The sequence below is a fragment of the Aythya ferina genome (assembly GCF_964211825.1).
Source record: "Aythya ferina genome assembly, chromosome: 3".
In the NCBI taxonomy this organism is placed as follows: Eukaryota; Metazoa; Chordata; class Aves; order Anseriformes; family Anatidae; genus Aythya; species Aythya ferina.
In genome coordinates this window covers 55,371,181-55,388,963 of record NC_140298.1, presented here as the reverse complement: position 1 = coordinate 55,388,963, position 17,783 = coordinate 55,371,181, and the positions used below count along the sequence as shown (strand labels likewise).

At 36.4% G+C, this 17,783-nt stretch overlaps 1 protein-coding gene across 4 annotated transcripts in view; it reads right to left on the bottom strand.

Annotated features, from left to right (window-relative positions):
- The window catches only part of ZDHHC14 (zDHHC palmitoyltransferase 14), a 107,952-nt gene that overhangs the window by 14,047 nt on the left and 76,122 nt on the right, over positions 1–17,783 (bottom strand). For all 4 annotated transcript variants that reach the window (XM_084513011.1, XM_084513009.1, XM_084513012.1 and 1 more), the window contains exons 4-6: positions 9,682–9,819; positions 6,065–6,113; positions 1,502–1,604 (exon numbers count right to left, since the gene is read on the bottom strand). In XM_084513011.1, the coding sequence (XP_084369137.1) occupies positions 1,502–1,604; positions 6,065–6,113; positions 9,682–9,819 (290 nt within the window). The remainder of the gene's footprint in view (positions 1–1,501; positions 1,605–6,064; positions 6,114–9,681; positions 9,820–17,783) is intronic.

Here is a 17,783-nt window from a genome sequence, read left to right as displayed (position 1 = left end):
ATGAAAGCTGAAACCTAAAATCTTACAAGCAAGCACAGGCTTTACCTCAATAGATTTAGACAGCCCAAAATCTCAAAGGACCAATATACTCACAGCAGGAATTTCAGCATCTGAACATGTTTTGCATAATGGTCTATGCTTAATTTTACAAATATTACAGCCTGTTCTACAGAAGAGGTTTGACTGCAACATACCATTATAGCCAGCAATAGAGCACTTGTTTCCCATACCCTTGGGTAACTTCTCAAGCTGTCCAATACCACACAACATCATTTGCTCCTACAGCCCACAAATGGTTCTAAAATATTATGGAGTAATTGCAGTCATTACTGCCTTTTAGTCCATACTATGCCTTCTTTTAGACAATCTTACTTTTCTGTTTGTGAGGTGCTTGAGAGCCTGGGTAATATACCTTACTGTATTCAGCTGGAAATGTGTGCCTTAAATGAAGTTACAGAGGAGTTTACTTGAAATTCAGACATGTTACACTGCTACAGTTCCCTACTCTCTGACTTTCAACAGTCCATAAGAAATTTGAGAGCTCCTTGGTTGGATACCTGATACAGAGGTACAATTCATTCCTTGCCTGCTTGCTAAGTTTTTCCTGGTTGACTGGTATTTTTTTCAAGTTTATAATTGTAACTGTGAACTTAAAATAATAACAAAACACAGATTTGACAGTCCCAAAGATGCTACTTCTACATTCAAAAAATACCTATGAGAAAAGTACAACAAATTACACTAATCTTAAATTTACAGTAATTTGTTAGATTATTTGCTCAGTTCCAACATGCTTTCTAACATTAGCTAACTAGCTTTATTTCCTTCTTTCATCAATTTCCTATCTCACCTGTTAGTAAAGGAAAGACATATCAAGCCTCCACACATAGTTAAATATAATTTCACACTAAAACAACAGAAACCTATGTGCAAAATAGGACAACTGTAGGAATGAGAAAGTTGACCTTTGAATTAATTACATACTCCTTACTAGAGGTTTTAGATCTTAGAGTGACAAAGAATTTCAAACGAAAAATATGATTAAAGATGAAATTTTAGAAAATGTTGAATTCTCAAAATTAAAGTAAGTGATTTTTGAGTCAAATGGTATTTAGGACTCCAGGTAAAGAAAAATGCTGAAAATTTAGTAGTTTTCTACTGAACTGAAGCATATGAAATATACTCATTTCTTTATCTTCTCTTTTCTGTACTACATTTCCTATTTCAAGGTACAGGTCCTGGGGGTGTACATCATAATGGACACACTGTGTAACCACTACGTCTTCAAGCCACAACTACAGAACATAAGAGCTCTTCTCATATTTTGAATCAAGCATGACCAGGTTACTTCCTTCTTTACTAGTCAGTCATTCTCAAAACTATGCACCTATGAGTGGAGCGCTCTGAGAATTATGGAGAAAAACTGCATATGATTAAAATTAGAGATCTTCTCATCACTACAATATAGAAACATGTATGTAGAAATATACTATGAACTTACATCTTCATTTGTTGTTTGATTGGAGCTGATCAAATACGTGTGAAAACCTGAGAGGCCTACAATGGACCATACAGAGAAAAAACACACCACCGCTTCCAACACAGTAATTGAAAGTCAAGGAAATATATGCAAATGCAAAAAAAAAAAAAAAAAAAGATATTATATCCAATAACAAGCAGTTACAATCACAAAGTTCAGGGTAGTCAACTTCTAGTCCCCAGCTGTTTCGAGATCTTTAGGGCACTTCAAAGGGGTCAGCAAAAGCCAGACTCAGAAAAGCAAACCTATTGTCAGTGCTTCAGTGCACAGACCACTGTGCACCACTGACAGCAGCAAATGTTTAAGGATCTGCACACTGAAAAAGGACAAACTACTGAGTGGCTCTGATCTCAACTGCTGAAATTCAAACTTACACGTTCATTCTGTAAATGTCATCACACTTCTTTTAAGATAGGTACATATGGGTATGTATGTTCTCATAAAATACGAAGTCAGAAAACTGTGTCCCAGTTTTATTTATCTAACTGTCCTGTCTTTCTTCTGTTACTGTGATTAAGATGCAAAACATGATGCTAACACTAGCATCAAAGTGCATTAGTCCAACTAAAATACAAAATTCACTTGCTCTCTCAACCCCCCCTGGATGTATAACAACTGAATACATTCTACTCTATAACTGTGGGGGTGTCCAAATGGCCCAGCCTTGGCAAATAGCCAGGACAACTGTTAAGCTTGTGAGCATAAACAAAATCACAGAATGGTTTGGGTTGGAAGGGACCTTAAAGACCATTTAATTATAACCCCCTGCCGTGGGCAGGGATACCTCCCACCAGCCCAGGTTGCCCAAAGCCCCATCCAGCCTGGCCTTGAACACCTCCAGGCATGGGGCATCCACAGCTTCTCTGGGCAGCCTGTGCCAGGGCCTCACCACCCTCTGAGTGAAGAATTTCTTCCTTGTATCTACTCTCAACCTACCCTCCCCTTCAGTCTAAAATATCTACCCCCTGTCCTACTACTACAGGCCCTAGTAAAAAGTCTGTCATTCTTGTAGGCCCCAATTTAACTTTTGAAAGGCTGGAATAAGGTCTCTCAGAGCCCTTCCTTCTTTAGGATGAACAACTCCAACTCTCTCAGCCTTAGTTAGGTTAGGCTTAAATACTTGAGGTAGGCTTGAATACTCAGAACTGTACAGTATTTGTCCAGAACTGATAGACTGGGAACCCGACTATTGATCACTGGCTAATTATATGTCATCAGTGAATCACTAAGCTGCTTCAACCCTGGTTTGGTTTAAACTCCATGAACTGAACGTTTTTTCAATGCAAGAGTAACCTTTACCTTTCCTAATTTCTCCCAGTGGGAACAATGCAAATGAAAAGCACAGAATTACCTTCCTAAATTTAGTATAAAAGTTAAAAAGAAAAAACAAGCTATGCTATTAGATTGTCTGTTTTTCATCTTGCATCTGTTACTCCTTTTATTTGCTTTTAAACTGCTTCTGTTTTCACTCCTTATAAACTGCATAACCTGAATGCCACAAAGAAGTAACTACATTTTAATAGATTGTTATACTAAGAAAGTCAGTCAGCACCCAGTGTTGCATACTTACTACAGTTTATATAATTCCTTTAACTCTAAAGGAGTCATCATCTTAACAGTAAGATAACAAAGCAGCTTCTAAACTTCATATACTCAGGCAAAAAGAGCAAATTTCTATGGAAGGTTTTATAGACTGTTTCCTTCTTGCTTTTTTTTAATCATTATTATTTTTTATTTTTATTTAGTTTCATTTACCTACAATAGACATGAACACAGAATACATTTGCTTCTAGAATGCTATTTTCTGCAACCCTTAAATAGTGAACTTTTTTAGGGAGCATGAATCAAAAGCAGAAAAGGTTTTGGTTGCTAGAAAAATTGATAGAATAAATCAGTTAGAACAAGACAACGGGAAAAGAATAAGATAAAAATAATCTGTACACTAACTGTATGCTAACCTTTAAAGAAGCCAGTTTCCAAGACAACAGTAATTCAAAATATTCCAGAACAAGGACACAGCCTTAAAAGATACAAATAACATTCTTACCACTGAAGCTATCAACAGAAGAGAAATATGACAGATCCTCACCATTATACAGAGACACAGGCTGGAAAATACATGGATGGACATAATTGCAATAAAATATCCTAATACTAGTTAACAGTGAAGAGTCTTGTACTGAATGTCTGCTCTGACCTAATGAATTGGGAAATACATGAATTGCCTGTATAATTTTAAAGTGGTTTAGAAAACAGAAAAGAGCTGTTTGCTTTATTACCCAATCTGTTTCAACAGCAGCCAAATGACCAAAGTGCACTGCTGAGCAGCATGTTCTGACTACTCTGTCATCTCCTCCTCAAACCATGTGGAGAGTCAAACCAACACAAGCTAGCAAATTACTCTCAGTTGGCTGTGCAACTGCCATAGCTTAAAGCAAGGAGAATAGCTGAGAAAGGCTAAGGAAGCAGATTGCTGTTAGCAGGCAGTTCAGAAAGTGTAAAAAAGCCCCCCAAAATTGGACACAATACAAGTCCAACTAATTGGGCTTCGAGAGGGTAGAAATTGTAAGGACTGCTCAGTAGAATCTACACACCAAGACCAAGAGGATGAATCACTTGGTCAGAAGAGGAAGCTGAGAGGGAGAGATGCTCTCTGCAGCCTCATCAGAAGAATGAGCACACCAGTAACAACATATTTTGTGCCAGGATTACACTCCAGAGGGTCAAATTACAAAAGTTAGTCTCCTACTGACAGAGAAGGGAATTTATCAGACTTCTTTTTGGATCTCAGTTTGAGGAACTGGAAGATGCACTTAGTCACATTGTCTAAACTTTTGGGCAGACCTGTGCGGTGCCAGGAGTTGGACTTGGTGATCCTTATGGGTCCCTTCCAACTCGGGATATTCTATGATTCTATGATCGCTAGAGCAGGTGGTTTTATGTTAGCTTAGCATGACTAAGTCTGTTAAATTAAAAAGCAATACAAAAAAAACCCAACAATATTCTCAATATAAAGCATAATATGGTATCTTGCACAGGCTTTTTAGCAATACAGACATGCAATGTTCTCCGTGTCTGAATGAACTGATGCAACATTCCCAATACCATTCAGACAATTTAATTTTTTACTGCTCTGAATTGTAACCAAACTATTAAATTGTCCAACGTGTCACTATCAAACCAGGCCATTTCAACAAGATTCACTACAGAGCCTGTCAAATTGGCACATCCCAATGCAAATTATGAACAAGCAGCCTATTGTTCCTGTACAAGGGTTCTCAAATGCGTAGTCAATTACCTTTTGATTTAAGGACAATTGAAAGCTATTCTTGTTTGAACAACATCTGAAAGAATAATCTTTTGTAAGAAGTAATTGTAACAGTTTTATTTGGAAGCTACTGTTGTACTACTTAGAATGGTTTGTTTGTGGTTTGTAAAATTATTTGCACACTAAGAAAATTTAAACACTGGTTTAGCTAAAAAGGAAGTTCGCAGCTCATTGGCTCTACCTAACAAACACACATTAAAGAAAATCGTATCTATAGAATTTGTAGAATTTGACACTTGGAAAATCTACCTGGAAAGAGTGGTTCACCTTTATATACAGCTAGAAATGACTGAACAAACAGGAAGGGAGTTTCTTTCCACCTACTGTCAAAAAGAGAAAAGTTTATGATGCGCAGAGTCCAGAAGATGTTTTCTTGGCAGAAGTACAGAAAAGAATTATTTTTATAATAGCTTTGTGAGAGGTGCAAACTGCCTATTCTGACATAAACCATTCAAAACATATCCGTAAGTGTGAAGGTTACAGTCTGTACAGAAATGTAAGGAAGAAATTAAGGAGAATTTGTCAGCTTCCCATTTTTCTGTTATGTTAGCTGCTTTCAGGTAGGGTGGTCAGGAAGATCCTTTTCCATTCTCACTCAGTGGAAAATATACAAAAAGCTCCCGTGAAATGATAAATAGAACACTGGGCATTTAGAGAATAGTAGTGCCCCAGTACGCTTGTGCTTACTTCTATGTAACTTAACAGAAGTTAACACTTGAAAGTGACTTCTCTAAAAACAGTAAATCAATGTAAAAATACTTCTAGTAACTGAACTCTTCAGACACAGTTATTTCACAATCTACTTTTTCTATTCTGATAAGAATCAGCCATCTCAGATATTTTTTACTGTAAGAGCAGAAGAATCTTTTAATAATTCAAATGAAACCATAGAATGGACATAATGTGAAATATATTAATGAATTCCACCACAAATACTGGAACGTATTTCCCTCACACACGAAAACTATAGACCTTTGTTATGGGTACTGCTTACAAAAGACGATGAATAAGAAAAACCCAGACTAGTCGCTTTCCTACTTCTAACATGTGGTGAGAAATCCTGTTGTGCAAGAAGTGATGAAATCATTAATTGATAAAATCCCAAATGTACATATCCAACAGCAACAACAAAACAAAAACACATCTCAGATATTACATTACAATAAGATCTAAAAGGTGTTTCTATGAAAGGATATCTTGCAGGACTGTCCTTGAGGGCATTGAGGAACCCTGTTTGTTGAGAACCTGTAGGAACAGAACCCAAATTACCAACTCAGTAAGAAATTGGACTACAGGCTGTTTTCACCATAGTGCATACACAGTATTTGAAGAGCAACTGAATAATTGTAGTATAGAGTTTACTAATGTGAATCTGAGATTATGTTATTCAGCAGCAACAAATCAGAAAAAAAAAAACAACAACTTGTGCATGTTATCAGGTCTAACACCTGCAGAATATTTTCTCAGTAGTACCAATTTGATGCACACATACTTTCCTTTGAACAAGACTTCTGATTATCCTTGATCTTTTTAGACTTAATATTGAAACAAAAAAATGTAAGCTATTTCTTTTATTTTGGAATACCAGTTTTCAAAAGCAGCCTCTTGACTTGGAAAATTTGCACCAAAAACCCAGATTCTCAGTTTTTGCTCCTTTATTCTGGGAACAGCACAAATTCTCCAGACTATAATTCTGCTCCCACTACACCTGTGTAGAAGTTTCTTTTATTCCCTCCCCTCCTTTAGTAGCTGCTAATTGCCTCTGGAAAATAAAAGATATCTAGCAGCTGAAAAGAACTCCAGAAGAGCATGCTCCAATGATCTGGAGATGGAGAGTTCAGTTCCACAACCATGAGATATTTATCAAAAAGGGCAATTTGACTGCTGGCTGATATATATATGCAGCAAGTGAATTTGTAGAAATTGACTCAGTGTCACATAAGACACATACTTGTTGCATTTTACTATGCAATTAAAATTATACAAATGCATCAAGTTGAAAGCATTTCCCCTTAGCTAAATCCATCTGAAGGTTTGTCTGGGGAGAGAAGAATCCTGATTAATCAAGATGCCTTTCAAACAAAAGAGAAAAGTGTGTATATCCTGATATCTGACCTGTGCAGTCAATTTTACTATTTATCATTAAAAAGGGAACGTTACTTACCTTGTATTTTGAGTCTTTTCAGACTCTCATAACTTGGTCTTAGCCTCATGGCACAAGATTAGTGGAACTTTCCCCTACCTTCTTACTATTTTTAGGATCCTTAATGGCAATGGCAGCAGGTAATTGTGATCTCTATTCCCTACTGCTGGTCACACTCTTACAAGCAGTTCCCAGTGTATCAGAAGGGGAAGTTCCCTCACCCCAACATAGAGCTGAAGTACTGATACCTCAAACAAAGATGAAAAACTGAAGACATACTAGCATTGAAAATGTTTTAAGCTTGGGGAGATGGAAGAAAATCTCTTGCAAGTAAATACCTTTCAATTAGCTGACTTACAAAGTCTATTTATTATCTTTAATAACACTATGTGCAAAGATTGTTAATCCTGGAAAGGGCAAATATCCAAGGGATGTCTTGAAAATAAGGCCACAGAAAATAATAAGTTTGCTGCATCTCGTATCTCATTACCACATGGGTTTACCAAAAAAAAATATTAAAGTGGCAGCATGGAAGACTTATAAAAAAATTAAACAGATTTCAACAACTTGTCTATATCAAGAGATATTTAAAATAAAATAGGTTTCCTATGTAATCAACAAGGTCAGAGAAGGAACTTCTCTATTAGGATGAACTATAAAAGATTAAAAAAAAAAAACAACACACACACAAATGCCTTCAAGTTGCTTGGAAACATCCCTCAGTCCCTTCTCAAAAGGATATTCTCCAAAGGCATTCTGCCCAATACGTGCTGAATACTTTTTTGACACAGTCAAGAATATATTAGATAAATTTGAATGCTGAACTTGAAGCTCAGCTGTAGTAAACATCAAGAAACTACTCACAGTTTATACCTGCTCCCATTGCCTTTGAGGACCATACAGTCTTTAGAATTAGGGCCTTTTTTCTGTCTCATCCAAGGTAGATAAACCTCCATAGTACGAATGTTTTACAACTGATAGACATGTTTGCATTTAACATTTACTGTATGCTACCTCTAACAACTATACAAAGCTAAAGTTCTTCTCAGCCACAGAGGCAAAATTAATCTCTCTGATCTTTGTCTAATTCACACTTAAAATTAGATATGGATGCTGTGAAGTAAAAATCCACTAGATAAATCAACATGACATACAAAATATGAGATATTGGCATAATATTGCTAATTCTTATGCTGAAAACTGCAAAAAAAATATTGTAGTTTTTGTGAAATAAAGGTAGATTAGCTTCAAAAGTAGCTTTATATCGTCAGACCAATTGTTTTCAACTGGTGAATTTTAGCAAAGTAAGGTGATAAAAAACATGCTGATGCCTTAACTGTAAAAGGTATGCAAACACATGTATGCCCAAATAAATTTTGATTATTAACGGAAAGTGTTCTCTTTCCAGTAGTTACTTTTCCCTTTTAAGCAATAGGGTAGTTTTTTGTCTTCTCTTTAAACTAGCATTAGAAAGGCCTTATCTGGCAGTGAGAACAACTTGCTGATCCAGACTCCCCAAAATCACTGCCCCTAGCTCTAGTGCTACATTTCTGAACTGTGTGACAGCCACTTTTTGTGTACTTTTGCCCTTCTTTTGTGAGGCACAAACAAGAGTAGTAGTTGTGTTTTTCAAATATAAACTTTCATCCCTTCACAGCATAAATTATTTAGGACATTACACATAATCTGGCATATTTTTCAATATTCTCTAAATATTCAGCATTCTCTAAATATTGCCATTATCAAGTTAGCTCTATAAATGTGTTATAAACTAGAATTATTATTTGTATCAGGTTTCCATTGTAACAAAGAATAGAAAGAAATGAAAAGATCACATTTCCAAAATGACTGAAGAAATACTGTTCAAGGCAGTATCCTATATAATTAGTGAAATATTTTGATGTGTCCTAATAAAAATGGATTAAAACCCCCTACTATATACAAAAGGACTTCTTTTTATGACCATTCATAACCTGTTACCACAAATCAGATCGTCATCATACAGGAGCTAACACAATTTGTTACGTGTTAAAACAACAAAAACCAAAATAACAAAAATGAACACCCAAAAGTCTGGGAAATATCTTCTTTAAACCAAATTCAGAATACAAATAAAGATCAATCTCAAACTCATGAATATTAATCTACCTATAGCTTATCTGATTCACTCCATTATAAATTGGTCATTCTCAGAATGTCATGCAAATGAAAGTAACATGTTAAAAATAGGATAGAGAAAGATGTAAAACTGAACAGCGAACAAAAAAATATAAAATAGGTCAAAACTAGTTTCTTATAGTTTATCTTTTTGCTTGGATGACAACTGATCTATACTTAATCTTAAAAAAAAAAGTTCCTTGGGAAAATGATGCTAACTGTATACTTAGACATGCAGTATATGTGCTGCTTTTCCAATAAACTGCCTATAAAAGGACAAAAAAGATCAAAAAATTAACACTCTATTAAGGTAAAGTCAATGCTAGATCAATGACTACCATGACCAGGGTCTGCTACAGACCAGAGTGGGAGTCACTGGGGGTTGTGAAGCTTCAGAGAAAAGGCAAATAAATAAATAAATAAACAAACCCTGAATGATCAAAAGATTAACTTAAAAGTAAAAAACTCAAGTAAATGGCTACATACGTAATCTGATTTCACCAGCATACTTACGAAGGATGACGTGGGTGATAACGAATGCAAATATAAAGACTGTCAGAAAGGACAGAGATAAAATAAACATATAAAAAAATCTGTAGTTTCTTTTCCCCACACAGTTGCCTACCCAGGGACAGTGGTGATCAAACCGTTCTGAAATGAGAGGCAGAAGAAAAAAATGGAAAACAATTAATAAAATGCTGTTTACTTGGAAAAAAGCTCTCTGAATACTTTATTAAAACTCACGATTTAATTGGCATTTGCAGCTAGCCCCAGAGAAATTCTTATTTAGAAGGGAAAAAGAAAAGAAAAAGGAATATTGTAATGAAACCTTAAAGCTCTTAAATAAATTAAAGTATGAGGTGAGCTCCCATTGAACTTGCAGCATTATTATGATAAATTGTGCAGTCAGACCAAAAAGCTTATATTTATCCACTGTTACACAGAACAGTACCAACTCAATTGCATTTTTTTCAAAGCAAGGATATTTTCTTCCAGTGACTCTCCTACTCAGAATTAGTTTTCGTATTTATATCTGTCACAATGACACCTGACTTTAGTGCCCACTACCATCCCCTACCATTAATTATGGCGCATGAAATATTCACACCTCCCACTTTTATTTTTACCGTTTTACTCCAAGTATTTTCCATTCCAGACCACTTATTTTTCAACTCAGAGTTGACACTGCCTTATAGCAGTTTAGAACAGTAAAACCATTCACACAAACCATTTTTCAAGCATTAAGATTTAGGCAACCTTCTAAAATTTGCTTATACTTTTCTTTACTAAGCCAAACCCTTTCCCTTTATTTCACTGAGAGGTTAATGAGGACAGGAGTTCAGCATCGAGCGTCCCAAACACCAGTGCTGGAAAACAGCAGCGGGACCAGTGAGCCCTGCAGCTCCAGGCAGCCGGGAACCTCCTCGTCCCAAAACTCTGGGTAATGAAAATGGAGCGATTGTCAGGAAACAAAAGGGCCTTTCGTAACTGGAGAGATTACACTGCCATAATGTCAGAATTTTAAATTTCTAATCAAATCCAAGATCATAACACATGACAGATGCTCTCATGCTGACTGACTCTCACCCTCTGATCCTCATCCAAGCCCTGTTTTGTTTTCTATGACTTTTATGCTTCCATTGACGTACAATATCAAACTATTTGTAATTGCACAGGAAAGGCAAGCTATAAATTTGAAGTCCTTAAGCTCTATGTTAAAAAGGCACATCTGTTCAAACACACCAGTTTATTTTAACTATGGCTTTATGTTAAAGACCTACATGGGAGGTTTTCCTTGAAGGATGTATTTAGGATTATCTCCATTTAGAAAAAAAAAAGAAATGAAAACAACAGGCACAACAGATTTCTGAGTTCACCAGACTTTCGGGTTTTTTAATGGTTTTGTGTAACAGATGTTTGGACCACATGTTTCTGCCATAAATCTGTTTCAAATTCCAGTGGGGCTATTCAAGGTGAAGTTGCTGAACTTACTTAGTATAAGGCTTCAGAAACACTTTGATTTAGAGAGACTTATAAGAATACCAAGAATTAAATACCTCCAATATCTAAATGAGTTGGCAATTTATTCAGTGGAATACACTGGTATTTCCAAAATAAGTAGCCACTGTATTTCAATAGTGCTGATTTTTACATTTTGCTTCTGAATGAGTCCTTATTGTCTGATAAACACTTTACTTCATTTAATGGGTACCTACTATAAAACATGAGCAAGTAATACCATAAAGAAAAATACAGTTACAGAGCCTTCTATAAAGTATAATCCCAGGGTACTTTTGCACCCTAATGCTTCAGGAAAAATAAAATAAAAAAATAAATCATGACATGTCTTTGGAAAATGAATTCCATACATACACATTAATTCTCTTCTATGCTCACACAGTAGGAATCAACAAATTCTACTGACAGAAAGCTCAGTTTCTAGCTGTGAAATAATATTTAAATATATGTATATGTTTGATGAATGCAGATAAATGCACACATACAAACACACATGCAAATACACACACTCATATGCAGGTGCATACACATAAACATATACTTCTTAATAGAGACTGTATTTTAACTTACTCGCCTCTCCTCTCTATTTCTGTCTTCAGATGTTTTTGGTAGGCTGAAAGCTCTGATTGCTCAGTAAATACCTTGTTCAAATTGTGGAGCCAAGTAACTACCAAATAACTACCTAGTATATTTATAAAGCAGAAGTGGACAGAAAAGGCTAGTTGAGAAAAACATCACTATAGTGCTAAATGTGAAACAAGTCTAACAAAGCAAGAGAAGTACTAGAGGATTTATGTGAGTTCTGAATAAACCAGGCCTCATTTTTCCCAGACAGTCATAAAACACAAAGGGATGTGACATTTATGGTATAATGCCACAAAATAGTATCTTAAATAGCAAGGGATTAGAAAACAGCCAATCCTGGCAAAATGAACAGACACATACTAAGCAGAAACTCCTACCACTGTTGAGAAATATAAACTCTCTTAAGACTAGAGCTCTTTCTTCTTCCTTGCAAAAAGAACTAACTTAATAAGTATCAATGAAGAAATAAAGTATCATCAAGTTCCCTTCCAGAAGCCTGCAAACTGAACAAACAACAATTTGGAAAAGGAAGCTTTTGCCTTTGGTCTGGACAATTCTGGTAACAAAAATTAAGATTCACCTTTATAGAGAAATGAGATAAACAACAATGCTGAGAGAAGCTGTGAATTCTGGCCCTTGTGAACCAAAAATGCAGGGCAAATAGAAATACAACTGATTCATATTATGAAGAATCATGGACTGTTTGGAGGTGATGGTTGTGGTTTTGGCTTGAATTTATAGGGTATCCTGGCATAGTTGCTGTATTTATACACTTATGCCAAACTTAATGTAAAAATGTTTGCAGCAAATGAAAAAAAAAATACAATTTTTTTCATTTACAAATGAAAAAAAAATTACAAAATACTGCTAATACAAGCTCTTGTTAATAGAAAGTATATTAGAACTGTTAATGACGAAAGAAGGAAGCTATAAGGTCTGGAGTCTGTCTATCGAAGCATCTCAGGAACAAAGCAGCTTTGACAGATCATCGTCATGCACTCAATTTTAAGTGAATAAGCCAGGTATCTGCTTCAGGATGTGGTATGGTGTTACAGCCATAATAACCTAATAGAGAACTACTGAAAAAGACGTTCTTGCTTCTCCTCTTCTGGAAATCCTGTGAACTACCTCTTGTCTGTGTGTTCGTGGTTCTCCTTCCACAGACCAAGGCTGGTGTATGTTTACCCTATTGGGGGCTGGTTCACAGCATTAGACTATATTAAAACTAGCATTAATTTTCTGTCGCTTAGCTCCCCAAACCAGCTCATCACACAGTATCAAACACTGAAGCTGACACAAGTGAAGAAGAACGAAGACACTGTCAGGGAAGGGGTGACCCTTTCTGAAGCAGCTCAGTGTTAATTCAGCTCAGCTCTAACATCAACCTTACCACTGGTTAACACTTGCCAGGATTGCAGGAGAAATTCAGTTTTAATGAATTTTTCAGTGTCTGAGAACAAAAGCAGATATAAACAGAAGAGACTGAAAAAATATGTGAACAGTTTATAAGGTGTAAAAGGGAGACAGGTAAATGGAGACTAGAAGTGCTGGTGTAAAGACCACAGAAAATGAAAGACGTAAGAAACCTCATGAGATGTCAGCAAACCTCCAACAGTGACTTTATTTTACCAGTTTGTCCCAAGTGATCTAACTCGGAATTTGGCTAACGACTTAGGCTAACCAGCACCTTTGTAACTAAAGCCCAAGTGTGAGGCCTCACAGGGTCACTGAGCCAACCTAAAAGCTCAGTAGCAATGAAAGAGGTGGTCCCGTGCTGCCCTTCCCGTCACCTCATCCCACTTCCTTCTTTCATTGTCTAAGCTGCTGCTGAGTCAGCTCAGTTCACCCAACTGGCAGGAAAGAAAAAAAGGAAATTATTTTGTTGGTTGCTCAGTGAGTAAAGCTGGCTTACCAGTGGCTGTGTTACTAAGGGCTGTATGAATGGGCACAAAGGCCAGAATCACATGAGAAGGGGAAAAAAGGAGGAAGTTCAGATGATGTTGCCCTAGAAGTGGTGAGCTGCCGGTATGACCCAGTGGTCTCATTGAAACTCATCCAGTGATATATGGGATTCGGACCACGTAGAAGAACACACAACTTACATCCTGCTTTAGACATTTCTCTCGCTTTTTAACTTTTCTGAAATATTTAGATCTGATAACTTGCTTAAGAAACGTTAACTGCTGAATATCACAGATAAAACCAAAAATGAAAACATCTCCCATTTTAATAAGCAGTGGAGCACTTGGGCCTTATTGACACAGTGCATTTCCTTTAGAAGCCACATGGAAGCTTGTTCATTGATGCTCAGAAGCAAAGAGCCAAGCCTCTGCTTTTCCACAGCACAGCATGGAGACTCCTTAAGTCCTTAAATGCTCAGCTTCCACTTTTCAATCCCTGAGCTCCAGGAAACCATGTACAAAATGACTCTAAAGCTTTCTTCCTTCTTTCAAAGCACTCAATAAAAGCTTTCTAACTTACCAAGAACAAAAAAGGTGTTTTTACACAGAAATTTTACAGGCCAGCCTAGTCCTTCAGCTTACAGCTTTTGTTGTCTGGATGCATTGTGATTTCAGAAACATTTATTATTTATGAACTGCTTCCTTTTGCCTTTGCTCAACTGGATCCCTGCACACCAAAATATGTTTTCCAAAGCTTAATGTGAAGGCAGGTCTAAGGAAGACAAAAGGTCTACAGGTACAAAACCACCCAGGTCACATTAAATTGCAGATTCCAGTGAGCACAGGTCAGAATTCACTTGGCAATTCCCCCATCTCATTAAATTAAAGCATCGCATAGCAAAGACACAAACCTTAGGCATTCACTGAATGTTTACTGTGCTTTGTTTAGCACATGAAAACACGCACACTAGGATGGGGAAGGGTCAACAGCCTGCTATTCAAATTTTGTGACAGTCAAACTCACATTCCAACTCAAGTAACCAAGAGAGCTCTAATTGAAATTACTTTTGATAGTAGCAGGACAAGATAGGACCACAAGATCCTTTGTTCTGGATGCACACTGAGCAATTATACAGGGCTACCAACACATCTGCACATATTTATTATAATGACAATTACAGCTCTTTGTAGAACTGTGATGTCATAATATGACCACATCTATTTATGTTTCTTGACTTTGTATGACAAAGGCTATTTTCAGAATTTGGTTGCTCTTGAAATGCTAAGGAACACAAATTAGTTTTGTTTTTTTTTTTTTTTAATTACAAAAAGTGTTTTTCCTTCTAAGATACAGTAATCCAATCCCAGCAGCCTGAATCATGTACACATGCACAAAAACAAATACAACCATGGCATTAAAGCCTTTACAGTCAGTTTAACATAGCTAATAAAAAGTCTTGTATCCATTCTTCATAGAATGGATACAAGATACATATATTCATAAAAACTATCCTTAGATCAGCTGTTTCGTTCCATTGACTTAAAAGTCCTTACTCATAAGAAAATTATTCTTATTAAAAAGACTGATGGGACCTACCATCAACTGGTAACAGCATTTTGCATCACTTAATATGTACAACATTCACCTGTGAGACCGTCATTCTCCTAACAATGCCTTTGCTGTTACTTCAACATAAATTTCTAATCCAATTTCAACTGAAGTGAATAACAGAAGACTGATTGCAAGTTACATTCATATGCACGCTGATGTTATTTTAGAACATCTGTTAGGGACAACGCACAATAGGTCCCTTAAACCACCAAGCTTTAGTACTTTTGTATTCTGATCCCCAATCAAAACACCCCAAGAAAGCAAAATGGAACAGGGGGAACCTCCAGGCCTCAAGTTTACACTAAGGAGATACACACCAAAGGTTTACTCCAGATTACCTTCTAGACACTAGACTGATCTCTACAAAGTGAAACAGCAACGTAACATTGTGGAAAATAGGCCTCCTTAATTAATTAAATAAATTAATAATGTGCATGGATATTTATACCAAAAAGTCATTCAGAAATGCAAATGCAAGGGATACTCAGCACATTTTACAACTGTGTAAGCACTACCCCAGAAATCTAAGCTATTTGGGTGGACATTTAAGAAAATCATTTGCAATGCCAAGTTTTTCCACTCTAATCAACTTCAATAGTGGCAGACTAATGTTACTCACAAAAAGAAAATAAACATGCTTAATTTTGTTAATAAAAAATAACGATTTACTAGGAAAACATCCAAACATTGCCTTAGCATGCTCATAGTAATTAAACTATACTGTCACATAGCTCACTTCACTGTTACCTCCAATAATCAATGTTGACTAATTAACAATAAATCCTGTTGACTGCAAGCACACTAATGGTGACATTTTCAAAGTCAGCAGCAGCAGTTCAGAATAAGAATGCACAGCAAAGGACCTCGCTGCTTAACCATCTTCTCCTTGTATACATGCTTTTGTAAATATGCTAAGTTACACATAAATATAACAAATTAGGAGCCATAAAATTGCCAGACACACACAAATCATGAAGGAGGAGAGCTCAAAAAAAACCCAACTCATTCCTAAGGTAAGTGCGGTATCCATGCATCAACCTCTACAAAGTTCATGGCTTTATTCCTCTTTTATTCTACTGTAAAGCATTTTTTTTTAATTACACATTTCTACCATTGCCTTCTAATCCCTTAACCATCTTTTAACATGTTATTGCACCAATGTAAATATTGGTTATTTATTTCAGTTTTAATAATATTCTTTTGTATTTTCTCCTAGATATCTCTCTCTCTCTCTCTTTCCCCCCCCCCCCCCCCCCTCAGAAGTCTCTACTCTGACTTCTGAGATTTACAGCATCATTCACATACTCAGGGATTTTGATAATCTCTGCTCTTTTGTCCATATGCAGACTAACACCTTAGCTATAATATATTTCTCTAAAGTAACCTTAGACACCATCCCCTGGTTTTAAAGAGACTTTCTGCCCAGTGCTTTGGCCTAAACTTAAAATAAATAAAACAATCTCTTTGACACACATACCATGCTCCCTGAACTCGAAATTACATCTGGTATGTAGATGGCACACTCATAAACAAATAATATACAATGTCTGGAAATGCTGCTGTGTGCTCCATCTGGCAGCCTCTTCGGTGCCCCAAAATGGTAGCACACCTTCAACAAAAAGAGACAAACTCAATTCTCACCTGTGAAAACTGGAGAGAAAACTAAAGAGAGGGAGAAAAAGGAAAAAAGGACATAGAAGCCTTGTAGTTTTAACAGCTGAGCTAAAGAGTCACTTTTCAAGACCTGGAGCTAAGGCTTAACGGATTCAAAAAATCAGGCCCCATAATGAAGTGAAAATTACACTCTTTTTCATAGCAGTACTTCATAGCTTTATCTAAACCCAGGAAATGTAAGAAAAGAAATAGGCAAAGGTCATGAAAAGGCTTTGACAGCAAAAGGAGAGATAATAAGGGAATGAAGGAAGAGTGCTACAGAATGGAATTAAACCCAAGCAAAATGAAGCCCTGACATCAAGTGAATGTACATTGGTTATAAAGGACCAGGAAAGCTTGGGCAAATTACTCACAGACACAGCGTCAGTGTTATAAAAAACCAAAACCTTACAATGCTACCCCTCAGCCTGCTTTTGAAGAAACTAGTGTTTTCCAGGCATGGTGGTGTCTGGAATGATGTCTGGGAAGAGCTGCTCCCAGACCCCACTGGTAATTCTGTCTACGTCTTGCATCACATGTTAGATGTTATGTACATTTTAATCAATAATTCCCCATCTTAAGAAAAAAAAAATTACAACATTGATGCTTGACTATGGAAGCTATTTTTTAGAACAGTGATTTTTATCCAGAATCTGCTGTTTGGCATACTGCTCTGTACATGACACACAGTATTTTCAAAACAATACATCTATGTAATCCAGCCAGGATCAGAAACAAGATTATAGCTACAACTGCCTAGTCAAAATGCTTTAGGGAAGTGATGATTTAACCAGAAAGGGGGTGTCTATCTGCTTCTAATATAGCATGTTTTCTGGTTTTGTTTT